Source organism: Coregonus lavaretus, assembly GCF_964263955.1.
Source record: "Coregonus lavaretus genome assembly, chromosome: 37".
NCBI lineage: Eukaryota > Metazoa > Chordata > Actinopteri > Salmoniformes > Salmonidae > Coregonus > Coregonus lavaretus.
In genome coordinates this window covers 4,946,014-4,963,046 of record NC_140024.1, presented here as the reverse complement: position 1 = coordinate 4,963,046, position 17,033 = coordinate 4,946,014, and the positions used below count along the sequence as shown (strand labels likewise).

The following is a 17,033-nucleotide window of genomic DNA, read 5'->3' as shown; positions in this document are numbered from 1 at the left end:
AAACTGGGGTCATTCCTGATTCTGGCTTGCTGGATGACGAAGTCAACAAAGAAGGCAAAAGGAGGGAACGGAACATGATATTGTTGCTGGTAGTTGGTACCAATGGAGATCCATTTCTCTTGTAACCCGATGGGCAGTTTCAGTGATTTATTTAGAATTCAAGGCACACTTAACCAGCATGGCTGCCACAGCATTCTGCAGTGATACGCCATCCCATCTGATTTGGGCTTAGTGGGACTAAACACACCCAAAACACACCTCCAGGCTGTGTAATGGCTATTTTACCAAGAAGGAGAGTGATGGAGTGCTGCATCAGATGACCTGGCCTCCACAATCCCCCGACCTCAACCCAACTGAGATGGTTTGGGATGAGTCGGACCGCAGAGTGAAGGAAAAGCAGCCAACAAGTGCTCAGCATATGTGGGAACTCCTTCAAGACTGTTGGAAAAGCATTCCAGGTGAAGCTGGTTGAGAGAATGCCAAGAGTATGCAAAGCTGTCATCAAGGGAAAGGGTGGCTATTTGAAGAATTTAAAATATAACATATATTTGGATTTGTTTAACACTTGTTTGGTTACTACATGATTCCATGTGTGTTATTTCATAGCCTTGATGTCTTCACTAGTATTCTACAATGTAGAAAATAGTAAAAAATAAAGAAAAACCCTGGAATGAGTAGGTGTGTCCAAACCTTTGACTGGTACTGTATATATTTATTTTATTATTTTATGAGGCAAATAACGCAATTATTATCCAGTTCTGGAGACGGTAGACCAGTCATATATATACTGTAGATATGGCTCTGCGGTAGAGTGCTTCCATCCAGCCCACGTCACTACGGTAAGACAGCCCATTCCTCATCAGACAGTCACTGCTCCATCACAACGCGCCACGCATACACACACACACACTCCATGCTGACACTCCTCCCCCAGAAAGCAACATTAGAAAAGATTTGCCTGCACTTAGCCTCTGCCCAGGCTTTCAACAACATTACCTTTCGTCAAGATTCATCCAGTTGCATTCGGCAACTGGATGAATCTGCTGAGGCAAGACATCGGAGGTAGTTCACACAGATTCGACAGCAGTCTTCTCGCCCCTTGTGGCCAGGGTTAAGTTACTCACACGCACACACACACACCCCTCTTCTCGCTTTTCCTTCCTAACCATCTCTACCCTCCCTCCCTCCTGATTAATTAATTCCTTCAGCATGATTCATCGGCCTAATCTTAACTCTTTGGGATGCACTCTGCATTCCAACACACACACACACTTGCAGTGCATACATAATTTTTTTATTATTTTTATAATTTTTCATACTGGCCCCCTGTGGGAATCGAACCCACAACCCTGGCGTTGCAAAAGCCATGCTCTACCAACTGAGCTACATCCCTGCCGGCCATTCCCTCCCCTACCCTGGACGACGCTGGTCCAATTGTGCGCCGCCCCATGGGTCTCCCGGTCGCGGCCGGCTATGACAGAACCTGGATTCGAACCAGGATCTCTAGTGGCACAGATAGCACTGCGATGCAGTGCCTTAGACCACTGCGCCACTCGGGAGGCAATGATCTGTTGCTTTGCTCGTCGAGGATGGCATAGAATGTCACTGCTCTATCTCGGTAGCCTGTTGGGTATATTTTGACGAGGCTGATCTTAGAGCAAGACCTGTCGGTGAGGTTCCCACCGCAGACTTGCGTACACTAGGAAGTTACATCGGAGGGAGGTGTGAGCGCTTCCTCCCCACCGTGCGCTGTAGGAAGGTCTTCCTTTACCTTTCGTCAAGATTCATCCAGTTGCATTCGGCAACTGGATGAATCTGCTGAGGCAAGACATCGGAGGTAGTTCACACAGATTCGACAGCAGTCTTCTCGCCCCTTGTTGCCAGGGTTAAGTTACTCACACACAAACACACACACCCCTCTTCTCGCTTTTCCTTCCTAACCATCTCTACCCTCCCTCCCTCCTGATTAATTAATTCCTTCAGCATGATTCATCGGCCTAATCTTAACTCTTTGGGATGCACTCTGCATTCCAACACACACACACACACACACACACACACACACTTGCACACAAAAGCCACAGCATATGTTTGGGATCAAAAGTGGACATACAGTAGAGGCCCATCTAGAACAGGAGCTGATTACAAAATAGTTTGAGAAACCTTACCTAATGTGAATGAATAATACTGGATTAGGCCGTTTCAACTACTCCTCCCTTGTCCCTTCACTAAGGAATATAATGCTCAAAAAGGTCAGGGTAAGGACTGGATAGAGATCCTATTATTACTAAATAACTAAACTCATTGAGGTTTTAGTATTGGTTTCCTCAAAATTCCATGTTCAATTTGATATGGAAAACAATGTGAATACCTAGATATCACTTGAATCTTATGTGAATACCTAGATATCACTTGAATTCAAATTTTGGCATGCAGATCATTGCATGCCAAAACCAGACACACCACACAGGCTTCGTTTACCTAGTTCTGTTCGTCACCGACCTAAAATGATTTGCACCATGTCTAAAAGAAAGTCTACAGGGTATTCTTCTCATTCTGAGACAAGGGCACCTTACCACCTATTGCTTTAGAGTAATCAATGCGAATGTTAGCTATGGCCACCACAGGCTAAGTAATGAAAGTGTTATTGTAAATGACAGTCATTCATGACCCATTCACATTGAATTTCTTCAAAAGGTGAGGAAAAGAAAAACAAATTATGTCAGTTGGGTGCACTACCCCTTTAAGTTTGCCTCTGCTTCCAGCACAGTTCAGCCTTGTAGGGCTCTAGCCAGTGAGAGTATGAGGTCAGTTTCTCCGTTCATTGCCTCTGGGGTTTTCTGACTCAGCCAGTGTTATAAATTGTGTCTGTTTGGAAGGAAAACAGTTTCCCTCCACTCTCTGTGCCACCTCTCTGTCAATTCTGCCCCAGAACAATGGACTGTGCTCATGCCAGACCCCTCCTTCCGTGAGCACTCTCTCTCCTTCTGAGCTCTCCTTCTGTGAGTGTGCTCTCTCTCCTTCTGAGCTCTCCTTCTGTGAGTGTGCTCTCTCCCTCTCCCTCCTCCTCCTCCTCCTCCTCCTCCTCCTCCTCCCCCCCCCCCCCCCTTTATTGGCATGAAAAGACAATTTGTCAACATTGCCAAAGCAATATAGTGGTACATTTCAGTAAATAAAGTACAATGCAATGAGGATAATGAAATGCAGTTCATTTCAGTAGTAATAATAATAGTACATATAATCATGTATACAGGTACAACACTACTGCTGTTGTATTGTGTAATCTTCCGTCAATAAACATAATTAAATAAAAATAAGGTTGATGGTTACACTATGGATTACTTGTAAGTTATATACAATGTAAATACTTCAAGGAATTAATGGTCATGGGATGTCCCTCAGGCTATGGCAATCATATACATATATGGCAGTAATACAGTATTTGTGGTTTCTCCCTCACCCAGAATAATCACCAGTTTTATGTTATTAGTAAATGCACAGAACTTGGGAATTGATTGAGAAATGTTCTTGAAAAAATATTCTTATTTGGGAGTATTTCTCACAGTAGAGGAAAAAGTGCATCTCTGTCTCTACCTCCCCTGTCGTGCAGTGACCACATAGACGCTCCTCTTTGGGTAACCATGTCTTTTTGTGTCTCTCTTTTTCTTTCTATACCCAATTGGTGGTCAAATAGCCTGTATTTTGTCAGGATCTGTCTCTATTTTGTATCTCTGACAGAGTAGAGATATTCTGCCAATTTGTATTCTCTTTTGAGCAATTTAGTTTATTCTGTGTTTTTGTTGGAGGTTTTCATTTCTGTAACATTTTGATTGATTTCCCTGTGTGTTCGGATAATAGGGCTGTTTAGTGTTTTTAACAGCTGACATAGGGGACTCTTTTCAGGGTTGAGCTCTTGGGTTTCCAGTGCTTTGAAATGTAAGGATGTTTTGGGGCTTAATTTCAAAGGGTGCCAAAATGTTTGTGTCCTTTTCTTTATATTTACAATGAAAGGGAATCGTCCGAGTTCCCCTCTGCATGCATTATTTGGTACTTTATTTAGGATATTTAGGATAATTCTGCAGAATTCTGTATGTAGATTTTCTATTGGGTATTTCTCCCAATGCTTATAATCGTAATAACAGGTTGGACCCCAAACCTCGCTTCCATATAGTGCAATTGGTAACTGAATATTTTGCACCACATTTGGATAGGAATATTTACTTTTGAGAATCTTCACTGCCAGAACAAATCCACCAGAGGCACTTGTTTTTTTGTCCTAGGTACCATTGGGCATGGTCAACCATGGTATTTTGTAATTTGAAGGAGTGTCTAATTTGAAGGACAAGGTCATCTGCGTAGAGAAGGAGTCTGAGCTCCTCATCTTTGAGTCCAGGGGCTGCAGATCGGTCCAACAACACTGCTAGTTCATTGATGTAGACATTGAATAGGGTTTGACTTAAACTGCACCCTTGTCTCACCCATCATCCTTGTGCAAAACACTCTGTTATTTTATTGTTCCGTTTAATACTGTGTGTTGTTCAAGTAAATAGATTTTATGATGTCAAATAGGGAAGCAGCCACTCTCCAAAACCAGGTTGAATAGTTTTAATAAGGCATCTTGCAGCTCAGGAATACTGTGTTTAAGCATTTAATTCCTGATGCTGTCAGGGCCACATGGCTTTCCAGGTTTAAGGCTTTGTATTTTCTTCGAAGGTTCAGCCTGTGTAATTTGGTAGTCAATTCGGTTCTGGTTGTTTTATAATTGTGTGTTCTAGGGAGCTGAATTTGTCTTGCATATTTTTTTGGTTTAAAGTAAGGTCTTCTGATTATATTATTCCATAGAGACTTTCAAACTGATCTTTCCTAATGTTGCCATTTTGAATGGCTAGGTCATTTCTCTGTTTTCCATTTAGACCATTCCATTTCTCCCAGAACTGGTTTTCATCAATGGAGTCTTCAACCTCTTTCAGTGTTCTCAAAATGCTTCCGTTTCTTACATCTTAGGTTTTGTTTGTATTCTTTCAATGTGTCACAATATTGTTGCCGAATGTCTCTATCTTGTGGTTGGTGATGTTTTCTATTTGATAAAGATCTAAATAAAGAGATGCACTAACGCCTTTCCATTTTTTTCTCCTACCTGGTCAGGGCAATTTCTATTACTAGTGATGGGAATCGGGTATAAGGAGGGATGTCCAAATATACAGTATGTCTATTACCCTCAGGGTTTACACATTCAGGTTCAGAACCTGTTCTAGCATTACAATCCCCACACAAAAGCACATTTCCCTCAGCTTCAAAACTGGTTGGTCACTCTTTGGCAATTATCATCAGGGAGAAGCATACACCGCACCTATATATAAATTATTGTCAATAAGGATTGTTCCTTTGTTGAGTTTTACCCTTTTGATTTGGCTCTGTGAAAGGTCCTATTTATACCATATGATCATTCCTCCCGAGTCCTTGCCCTGTTTTATGTTTTATGATGAAAGTAGAATTTCCCTATATCCTGAAGGATATTGAGTATCTATATCACCATGACATGATTCTAGAAGTATTATTATGTCTTGACCTTTGGTGTTGTTAAGAAAATATGGGTTTGTGGTCTTAAGACCTAAGGCACAGGAGTACAAGCCCAGGATATTCCAAGAACTAATAGTTATTTATCTAACTTCATATAAGTATATACAGTGCATTCGGAAAGTATTCAGACCCCTTGACCTTTTCCAAATTTTGTTACGTTACAGCCTTATTCTAAAATTGATAACATTGTTTTTTTCCCCCCTCTTCAATCTACACACAATACGCCATTATGAAAAAGCAAAAACAGGTTTTTAGATTTTTTTGCAAATGTGTAAAAAACTAACAAAACTTTCACATCAAGGCAAAGGGTGGCTACCAGAAGAATCTCAAATATTAAATATATTTTGAATTGTTTAACACTTTTTTGGTTACTACATGATTCCATATGTGTTATTTCATAGTTTTGTTGTCTTCACTATTATTCTACAATGTAAAAAATAGTAAAAATAAAGAAAAACACTTGACTGAGTAGGTGTTCTAAAACTTTTGACCAGTAGTGTAAGTATTCAGACCCTTTACTCAGTACTTTGTTGAAGGACCTTTGGCAGCGATTAAAGCCTTGAGTCTTCTTGGGTATGACGTTACAAGCTTGACACACCTGTCAGGTTGGATGGGGGGCGTCATTACACAGCTATTTTCAGGTCTCACCAGAGATGTTCGATCGGGTTCAAGTCCGGGCTCTGGCTGGAACACTCAAGGACATTCAGAGACTTGTCCCGAAGCCACTCGTGCATTGTCTTGGCTGTGTGCTTAGGGTCGTTGTCCTGTTGGAAGGTGAACCTTCGCCCCAGTCTGAGGTCCTGAGCGCTCTGGAGCAGGTTTTCATCATGGAGCTCTCTGTAATTTGCTCCGTTCATCTTTGCCTCGATCCTGACTAGTCTCCCCTGCCGCTGAAGAACATCCCCACAGCACCACAATGCTTCACCGTAGGGATGGTTCCAGGTTTCCTCCAGACGTGATGCTTGGCATTAAGGCCAAAGAGTTCATCTTGGTTTCATCAGACCAGATAATCTTGTTTCTCAGTCTGAGAGTCTTCAGGTGCCTTTTGGCAAACTCCAAACGGGCTGTCATGTTGCTTTTACTGAGGAGTGGCTTCCGTCTGGCCACTCTACCATAAATGCCTGATTGGTGGAGTGCTGCAGAGATGGTTGTCCTTCTGGAAGGTTCTCCCATCTCCACAGAGGAACTCTGGAGCTCTGTCAGTGTCACCTCCCTGACCAAGGCCCTTCTCCCCCGACTGCTCAGTTTGGCCGGGCGGTTCTAAACTTCTTCCATTTAACGAATGATGGAGGCCACTGTGTTCTTGGGGACCTTCAATGATGCAGAAATGTTTTGGTACCTTTCCCCAGATCTGTGCCTCGACACAATCCTGTCTCGGAGATCTACGGACAATTCCTTCGACCTCATGTCTTGGTTTTTGCTCTGACATGCACTGTCAACTGTGGGACCTTATATAGACAGGTGTGTGCCTTTCCAAATCATGTCCAATCAATTGAATTTACCACAGGTGGACGCTCAAGTTCGCGTCTCATAGCAATGGGTCTGAATACTTATGTAAATATGGTATCTGTTTTTTATTCCTAACAAATTTGCAAAAATATCTAAAAACCTGTTTTTGCTCTGTCATTATGGGATATTGTGTGTAGATTGCTGAAGATTTGTATTTATTTAATCCATTTTAGAATAAGGCTGTAATGTAACAAAACGTGAAAAAAGTCAAGGGGTCTTAATACTTTCCGAAGGCACTGTATTATCTATATATTATTTAGATAGAGCAAAGTACATAGGAAATTAATACACAAGCAAATACAGAACAGGACAATCCAAATGCGTGTCTGTGTGAAAAACTAAAACTAAACTAAATAAATAAAGTTTGTGTGTGTAATAATTTAAAAAATAATAATAATACAATTAAATTAAAAAAATTAAAAATAAAGTGTGTGTGGAATAATCATTAAAAAAAAGTTTGTGGTGTGTGTGTGAAATAAATAAATACAATAATAAAAGGGTTGTGAAGTGTTTGTTTGTGTGTGGGGGGGGGTGGGGGGTGCTGGTGGGTGTGCGTGTGTTTTTTCCAGTAAGGTATGTGTCTTGTATTATGTGTGTGGTTGATGCACCCCCACAATAGTTAGACTAAGCGCACCAACCACGCCCAACACAAGAGTAAATGTTGTGCTGTGTGTGTTTCAACTAAGAGCATTCATCAGTAGCAGGAAAGAAAAATTATATAAATAGTCAACAAGAAACTTATAACATATATGGCAAGTGTTGACTATATCTACATGTCATTTCAGAATGTGAAACTCATTTCTCTTTTAGCTTATAGAATGAATGTTTTCTGATAAGGTCCAATACATTGGCTTATGCCTATTCTAGGAGTTTGCAGATTAGCTTCAGCAGTTGACGCACCTCTCCGATGGCTGAAGGGTCTACATGTCTCTTACCGGAGTTATCCACTATCATTTCTTATGACCGACAATAACTTTTGAACACCAGATGGGCAGTTACTAACCTCAATTCAGGCTTCAACTTTGACTCATCTGCCCTGGGCTCTTTGTATTCCTACGACCCAATCTTCAGGCTACCCAGGAGGAAACGCTGGCGAGAAAAAGTCAGGAAAGCGGGCGTCCTGATGAAACTAAGGCGAAGGGAAAACCGGGCACCACTTCCCTCCATTCTATTGGCCAATAAGTCACTTGGTAATAAGATGGATGACCTCCGATAGCGGAGGGGGAGGAGTATGTCTTTTCATCAACAACAAATGTTGTTCAGTCTTCACCCATTGTTCACCTGTCTTGGAATACCTGATGGTCAAATGACGACCCTTCTACCTCCCAAGAAAGTTTGCATCTGTTATCGTGACTGCTGTATATACAGTATTCCACCTCAGGACAACAACAAGTTGGCACTTAAACTGTTCGAGGCTATAAACAAACAGGAAACCATGCACCCAGAGGCAGCTTTTCTTGTTACCAGTGATTTTAATTCCTTGTCACTAAGACAGGTGATGCCTAACTTCTATCAACACTTCTTCTTCGCCACTAGGGGCGATATATAGTCCTAGACCACTGTTACTCAACCCACAAGCAAGCATACAAGGCCCTCCCTCATCCCCCTTTCAGCAAATCAGATCATTACTCTATACTCCTGCTTACTGTTTACAAACAGAAGCTCAAACAGGAAGTACCCGTGATGCGCTCCGTAGAGAAATGGTTCACCGAAGCAGAGGCTATGATGCAGGACTGCTTTGCTAGCGCTGACTGGAATATATTCCGGGACTCCACCGATAGCATCAACGAGCTAACCACCTCTGTCAACGGCTTCATAAGGAAATGCATCGCTGACGTTGTCCCCACAGTGAAGGTTTGATACTTCCCCAATCAAAAGCCGTAGATTAACACAGATGTACGTGCTAAACTAAAGGACAGAGCTACCGCACACAGGGCTATCGCAGCCAACCCCGAGGCTACGGCTGAGGACACGAACGTGTACAAGAAGTCCAGGTTCGACATCCGCAGAGCCATCAAACAGGCAAAAGGACAATATAGGAACAAGGTGGAATCCTATTACACCGGCTCCGACGCGCGACACGTGGCAGGGGCTACAGTCCATTACGGATAACAAAAGAAGACCTAGCCGTGATCTGCCCAAAGATGCCTCTCTACCAGACGAACTCAAGGGATCCCGCCGTCCCAGAAGAACGGGTGATCTCGTTCTCCGAAGCCAACGTGAGTAAGGCTTTTAATCTGGTCAACACTGGCAAGGCCGTGGGGCCGGACGGTATTCCAGGGCGCATTCTCAGAGCATGCAAAGACCAGCTGGCAGGCATCTTCAGTGTCATTTTGTCCTTGTCCCAGTCCCCATATGTCAAGCTGACCACCATCATTCCTGTTACTATGAATTATAAGGCTACCTGCCACAATGACTACTGCCCTGTAGCACTCATATCTGTAATCATGAATTGCATTGAAAGGCTGGTCATGGCACACATCAACTCCATCATCCCAGACAGCCTAGACCCACTCCAATTTGCATACTGCTCGTCTACAGACGATGTAGTCTCAATTGCACTGCCCTCTCCCACCTGGACAAGAGGAATACCTATGTGAGGATGCTGTTCATCGACTACAGCTCAATGTTCAACACCATAGTGCCCTCCAAGCTCGTCACCAAGTTCGGGACCCTGGGACTGAACACCTCCCTCCGCAACTGGATCCTGGACTTCCTGACGGGCCGACTTCCTGACGGGCTGTGGCGGTCACGAAATTTCGTCAGCCGGTGATTGTCAAGCAAATAACTGTTGGTCTCACAGTAATTGATCGTTAATTAACAAACACATTTAGCATCTCCTGGCTTCCACACATTTTATTTTTACCTTTATTTAACTAGGCAAGTCAGTTAAGAACAAATTATTATTTACAATGACGGCCTACACCGGCCAAACCCAGGCGACGCTGGGCCAATTGTGCGCCGCCCTATGGGACTCCCAATCACGGCCGGTTGTGATACAGCCTGGAATCGAACCAGGGGGTCTGTAGTTATGCCTCAAGCACTGAGATGCAGTGCCTTAGACCACTGCGCCACTCGGGAGCCCTTAGACCACTGCGCCACATAGCCTACAAGCCACTGATGCTGCCCTTTAGCACATCTACATTTTAAAAAGTATATTAAATCCATGTAATACAGCCTACACCTTCACAATAAATCCATTATTTATTTTAGACAGGTCTAAAGAAGCATGATATGAAGAAAATGTAGTCTATTTCAGAAGAACAGAATAGCATACTCTGAGTTGTCCTTTATGTTAGGACCTGATTTGGCTATGCCAAATGACTGTGGGCTACACTAGTTAATTTAGCAGACAAGATTTGCTTAGAATTCCGTGGCATTATTTTATAGTATGAACAATACAATTGAACAAAGCTGAACAATACAATTGAACAAAGCTGAATAAAATAGAAAGGATATTTTCTCTAAACGATTTGAGGGAGTGCGCACATGCGGCTATTCTGTGTTGAGCGGTTAACAAAGAAATGGCCATTCCTATATGCTTAATTTAGAGTTATTCATGTAACTTAAGTTGTTCTACAAATGTTGGGCTATATGTTTTGATTTTTAATACATTGTAAGGCTGCATGATGTGACTAATGATGATTTGAAAAAAGTTGCTTGAAAAGGCATGAGCTCTGCTTTGTTTTTTGCGCAGGCTGTACACACTACATCAGTCACTCATTTACAATTTGGCAAGCACTTGATAATGCCTAGAATTTCATGGCGGCATCCCCTTTGTGTGGCCGTAATGCACCTTAAAGAAATCCATGCCTTTTGCGGCCAGTGGCCGTTGTGCCCTTCTCCCTGAGTGCTGCGCTCTCCATCACGTGATCGGGTCTTTCTCACAGGCTACAAGTGAAGACAGACACATCGGGGACGCAACTGCGCTTGTCCCAATTCCAAGGTGCATATTGAAGATATTGGAAGAACTGTCCACATTTACTTATCGTCAGCCAACAACATGAGTAGGCCTAACGAACAGCAAAAGCACTAGCCTATGTCAATCTACTATCCCCCATAGTACAAAGGTCGACCTATTCTATTCTGTGCAAGAAACAAATATTCCAAACATAGTCTGGGACAGTTGTGGGATGTGATAGATCCACTGGCATCAAAAAACATTTTTACGCAATGTGGCTGACCCAACAGATCAGAACGTTTAGCTTTCTTCACATTATAAGCGCAGCAATGCACACATGGTAGTAGGCTATAAGCGCGAATGTTCCATTAGCTGAAAACACCATTATCAAAAGTGACCGCAAATGCAATTATGCATGTAATGCTTTTATTATAAAGGTGCTTTTTATGGTGAAAATTATCTTCCCCAAACTTGAAACTCACGCACTGCTTATGTATGCCAGTTAGGCAATACACCCCTATAAAGCAGATTAATGTGCTTAATTTTAAGAAGTTATTTGGCCACTTTAGTTGTGATTCAAACCTTATTAAAACATATGCGGTCACCGCAACAGCCCAAGTAACAACACCTCTGCCATGCTGACCCTCAACATGTGGCTGCCCTGGGGTGTGTGCTTAGCCCCCTCCTGTACTACCTGTTTACCCACGACTGTGTGTCCACGCACGACTACAACTCCATCATCAAGTTTGCTGACGACACGATGGTGGTAGGCCTGACCACCATCGGCGATGAGACAGCCTACAAGGAGGAGGTCAGAGACCTCTCTCTCAACGTCAGCAAGACCAAGGGGCTGATTATGGACTACAGGAAACAGTGGGGGTGTACACACCCATCCACAGGGCCGCAGTGGAGAGGATCAAGAGCTTCAAGTTCCTCTGTGTACACATCACTGAGGACTTAACATGGTCCACTCACACCAGTACATCCTGGAGAAGGCAAGGCAGTGCCTCTTCTCCCTCAGGAGGCTGACACGATTTGGCATGGCCCCTCAGATCCTCAGGAACTTTTACAGCTGCACCATCGAGAGCATCCTGACTGGTTGTAACACCGTCTGGTATGGCAACTGCACCGCCATCGACCGGAAGGCCCTACAGAGGGTGGTGCGAACGGCCCAGCGCATCACTGGGGGTGATCTCCCAGTCATCCAGGACATACATGCCAGGTGGTGTCTGAGAAAGGCCCGAAAAATTGCCAAAGACTCCAGCCACCTGAGACATGGACTGTTCTCCATGCTCCCGTCCGGCAGGCGGTCCCAGTGCATCAACCGACAGACCAACAGACTCGTAAACAGCTTCTATCCCCTGGCCACAAGAAATGGCTAACAACTACTGCTTTCCCTCTCCCACAGCCTATCCACACTGACTATGCCCAGGTCTCTACCCACTCAGACACACACACACACACACACACACACACACACACACCTTCACTGTCACTCTTACTCACAAACACCCTCACTCACACACTCATTACTGACGCCACACACTTACACGCACACACCCCCTCACACCTACGCTGCTGCTAAAATGATTATTGATTAGATTTATTACGACCATTACACTGCTATTCATTGCTTATTGATTGCCATTAACATTAGTATTTACTGTATCTTGCTACTGGTCACTATTACGCCTGTTTACATGTAAATATTACCATTAGTCTATTACCATAAGTATTTATATAATCCTACTACCAGTCACTTTTATGTATAAACCTACCTCAACCACCCCAGTATCCCTGCACACTGAATAAGGTACTGGCTCTGACATGTATATAAATTATTTGCATTCTTGTGTTTCTTCAACTTATATCTTACTTGTGTTTTGTATTATATTTTCGATTATTATCTATATTATTATTATTATTATTATTGTCATCAACATCATCATCACTACATTGTTGAGAAAGAGCTCTCAATGTAAGAATTTGACTGTAATGTTTTACACCTGTTGTATGCTGTGCACATGGCAAATAAAGGTTGATGTTGTGTTACGGTATGGAGGATTGGGAGTTTGCATCCTGGTTGTGACAGAATTTCCACTTGTGTCACCCGTGTTTCTGTGTGAATGCGTGTGCATGCAAACGTCTGTGCATAATTGAGGGTCACCACTCACCACTCTCAGCAGCCTCCTCTGCTCCTTGAAGGTGGCGCAGCAGCCCAGCACTCCCGTCACCATGACGATAGCCCCGGCTAGGATCAGGATGTAGGCGGAGGCGGCGTAGGTCGCGGAGGAGAGCAGGCTGATGTAGTCGCTCTTCTCCACCAGCGTCCAGGTGCCCACCGCCATCACCACGCCCCCTGCCAGCTGGGAGGACAAAGTACAGAGGAAGAATTAGACACATAGGCTAGTAGGTGGTGGGCCGACACCGAAAACAGTGAAGTTGATCGATCTACGTCGAGGGAGGAGCTGATGTTTTGTATACGACAATGAAATATTCTTATGATTACTGTAACATTTGTTGGCACCTTAAATTCTTGCAAATTTTTTCGGAAAACGTATATTTCAACACTGTCTTCTCAGGTAAATTTGCAAACTGCTAAACTTCGAACCAATTAGAACTCCTGCACATACCCTTCTTGATGAAGGCAGCCAATGGCCTGCTTCTAAGATGTAAACACAGCCTCTGATCTGCTGTCAGTGTGTTAAGAGGAACTAACGTTAGCTCCCAAAGACTGAAATAAGATAAATATCGGTTTTCGAGTGCACTTGAAATATGCAGCATGCAATATGAATGGTCTTGATCATATGGAGAGGTAACTATTGAAAGCTTGCCAATGTTACAGTTGACTAGCCTAGCCAGCTAATACTGTAAATGTCAATGTGCCTGCTCAGGAAGCTAGTGTTCATTAGCCATCTCTGTCAGTAAATTCAATTTAGAATCATGTTTTGGCATGATTGTCTCATTTCAAGTAAATAGCTGCAGGCTTAAATAAAAATTCAATCATATCATCTGCATAGAAACCCAAATAAAAGCATGTAGATAGAAAGATGTGTGTGTCATGTACAGTGCATTCGGAAATTATTCAGACCCCTTAACTTTCTCCACATTTTGTTACGTTACAGCCTTATTCTAAAATTGATTAAATTAAATTATTTCCTCATGAATCAACACAAAATACCCCATAATGACAAAGTGAAAACAGGTCTTTCAACATTTTTGCAAATGTATAAAAATTATTTACATAAGTATTCAGACCCTTTGATATGAGACTCGAAATTCAGCTCAGGTGCATCCGGTTTCCATTGATCATCCTTGAGATGTTTCTACAACTTGGAGTCCACCAGTGGTGAATTCAATTGATTGGACATGATTTGGAAATGAACACACGTCTATATAAAGGTACCACAGTTGACAGTGCATGTTAGAGCAAACACCAAGCCATGAGGTCTAAGTAATTGTCCGTAGAGCTCCGAGACAGAATTGTCTCGAGGCACAGATCTGGGGAAGGGTACCAAAAAATGTCTGCAGCATTGAAGGTCCCCAAGAACACAGTGGCCTCCGTCATTCTTAAATGGAAGAAGATTGTAACCACCAAGAATCTTCCTAGAGCTGGCCGCCCGGCCAAACTGAGCAAACGGGGGAGAAGGGCCTTGGTCAGGGAGATGGGAGAACCTTCCAGAAGGACAACCATCTCTGCAGCACTCCACCAATCAGGCCTTTATGGTAGAGCGGCCAGACGGAAGCCACTCCTCAGTAAAAGGCACATGAAAGCCTGCTTGGAGTTTGCCAAAAGGCACCTAAAGGACTCTCAGACCATGAGAAACAAGATTCTCTGGTCTGATGAAGCCAAGATTGAACTCTTTGGCCTGAATGCCAAGCGTCACGTCTGGAGGAATCCTGGCACTATCCCTACGGTGAAGCATGGTGGTTGCAGCATCATGCTGTGGGGATGTTTTTCAGGCGGCAGGGACTGGGAGACTAGTCAGGAGAGGGAAAGATGAACGGAGCAAAGTACAGAGAGATCCTTGATGAAAACCTGCTCCAGAGTGCTCAGGACCTCAGTCTGAGGCGAAAGTTCCCCTTCCAACAGGACAACGACTCTAAGCACACAGCCAAGACAATGCAGGGGTGGCTTCGGGACAAGTCTCTGAATGTCCTTGAGTGGCCCAGCCAGAGCCCGATCGAACATCTCTGGAGACCTGAAAATAGCTGCATATTTACAATCAAACGGCAGAATTGTCCTTTCTAAAGGGGCTTTTTTGAAAGATATCACGTAGTAGAACTGCATAAGAGTTTTGAAATCAGTGGAATTAGAGTATGATAGCTAAGAAGATGGAGAAAATTCTGGCGTTTCATTGCAAATATGCAGACGGAGTCGAAAAGAGAACACACAGACTGTTGTATAAAACACCGGTCTCCGGATTGTATCTTCAAACTAAGGGCAACCATGGCATCTGTGACAGAGTGGGAGAAACGTCCTTCCATGTATCCAGAAAAGATAGTCTAGCTAGCTGATTTAGTCAGAAAGTCATTTTCATTTCAAGTTAAAGTGTACTGTTAGCTAGGTAGCTAACGTTAGCTGGCTGGCTCACTAGCTAACATTACGTGTATGATCTGTGTAGTTATATTATTCGTATCTCCGAGCCATTTGCATTGCTAGTTATAGCTTAATGTTAGCTAGCTAACATTGAACCTGGTTGGTTAGCCACCTGCAGATTCATGCAGGGTAGTAACGTTATGAGTTGGGATTATGGTTAATTGTTTAGCTAGCTTGCTACATGTCTAAACAAAAGACAACTGTCGATAGACGTAGCTGGTAAATTTGCTCTGGCTATCTACTCCAATTTCAGAGCTCTCTCATCTGAGTGTGCAAGAGTGCAGAATAACTGACAAATTTAAGAACCCTCAACAACCGTTGAATATGGCCGGTGTCAGTAAGTGTTGGCAAAAAAGCATAGTTAAATTGTTGCCAGCAGCACAGTTGCAGTCACCAACGCTCTGGATATCGAGCCGGTCGGTCACAAATACAGGTGTGCCAAGCTTGTAGCGTCATACCCAAGAAGACTCGAGGCTGTAATCGCTGCCAAAGGTGCTTCAACAAAGTACTGAGCAAAGAATCTGAATACTTATATAAGTGTGATATTATTTTTTTATTTTTAATACATTTGCAAAAAGTCATTATGGGGTATTGTATGTAGATTGATGAGGAAAAAAACAATTTAATCAATTTTAGAATAAGGCTGTAACGTAACAAAATGTGGAAAAAGTGAAGGGGTCGGAATACTTTCCGAATGCACTGTATGCTAGAATGGAGGTTTAAAAAATGACAGCTGCATATGCATATTAGCCAATACATATGGCACAACCTACACATATACTATACCTTGCAATAAAATCTTCTCTAAAAACTGTTGTACAATGGGCTCTGCAATAAGATAACCAGAGTTTGATTTCTAAACCAGATGAGTCCTCAAATAACAGCTGGCCAATACCATGGTGGGCATGCATAATGTTGGATGCATTGGAATATAAGCAATAGAGAATGATAAAGAGCCTGTAGGATTATAAAAAAAAGCAGTTGGGAAACTAATGTTTGGAGTTTCAAATACTAAATGTTCAGTGAATGAGTACGTTTACATGCACACTAATAATGTGATATTAAACTGATTATGGCAGTAGGCTGGTTATGGCATTAGTCATGTAAACACCGTACTCTGCTTATCTTAAATCGGTGTAAGGTCATAATCGAAGTAAGCATATTGTCACGTTGTATAATGATTTGAAGACAGGCGCAGGAATACGTATTAGGGGTTTTATTTACTCCACCCAACACAAACACGTACAGTTGAAGTCGGAAGTTTACATACACCTTAGCCAAATACATTTAAACTCACTTTTTCACAATTCCTGACATTTAATCCTAGTAAAAATTCCCTGTTTTAGGTCAGTTAGGATCACCACTTTATTTTATGAATAATAGTAGAGAGAATGATTTATTTAAGGTTTTATTTATTTCATCACATTCCCAGTGGGTCAGAAG

At 42.8% G+C, this 17,033-nt stretch overlaps 1 protein-coding gene across 1 annotated transcript in view; it reads right to left on the bottom strand.

Annotated features, from left to right (window-relative positions):
* The window catches only part of LOC311111935 (CD151 antigen-like), a 57,514-nt gene that overhangs the window by 22,534 nt on the left and 17,947 nt on the right, over window positions 1-17,033 (bottom strand). Inside the window, exon 3 of the mRNA XM_084154860.1 lies at window positions 13,165-13,356. Within this exon, the coding sequence (XP_084010986.1) occupies window positions 13,165-13,356 (192 nt within the window). The remainder of the gene's footprint in view (window positions 1-13,164; window positions 13,357-17,033) is intronic.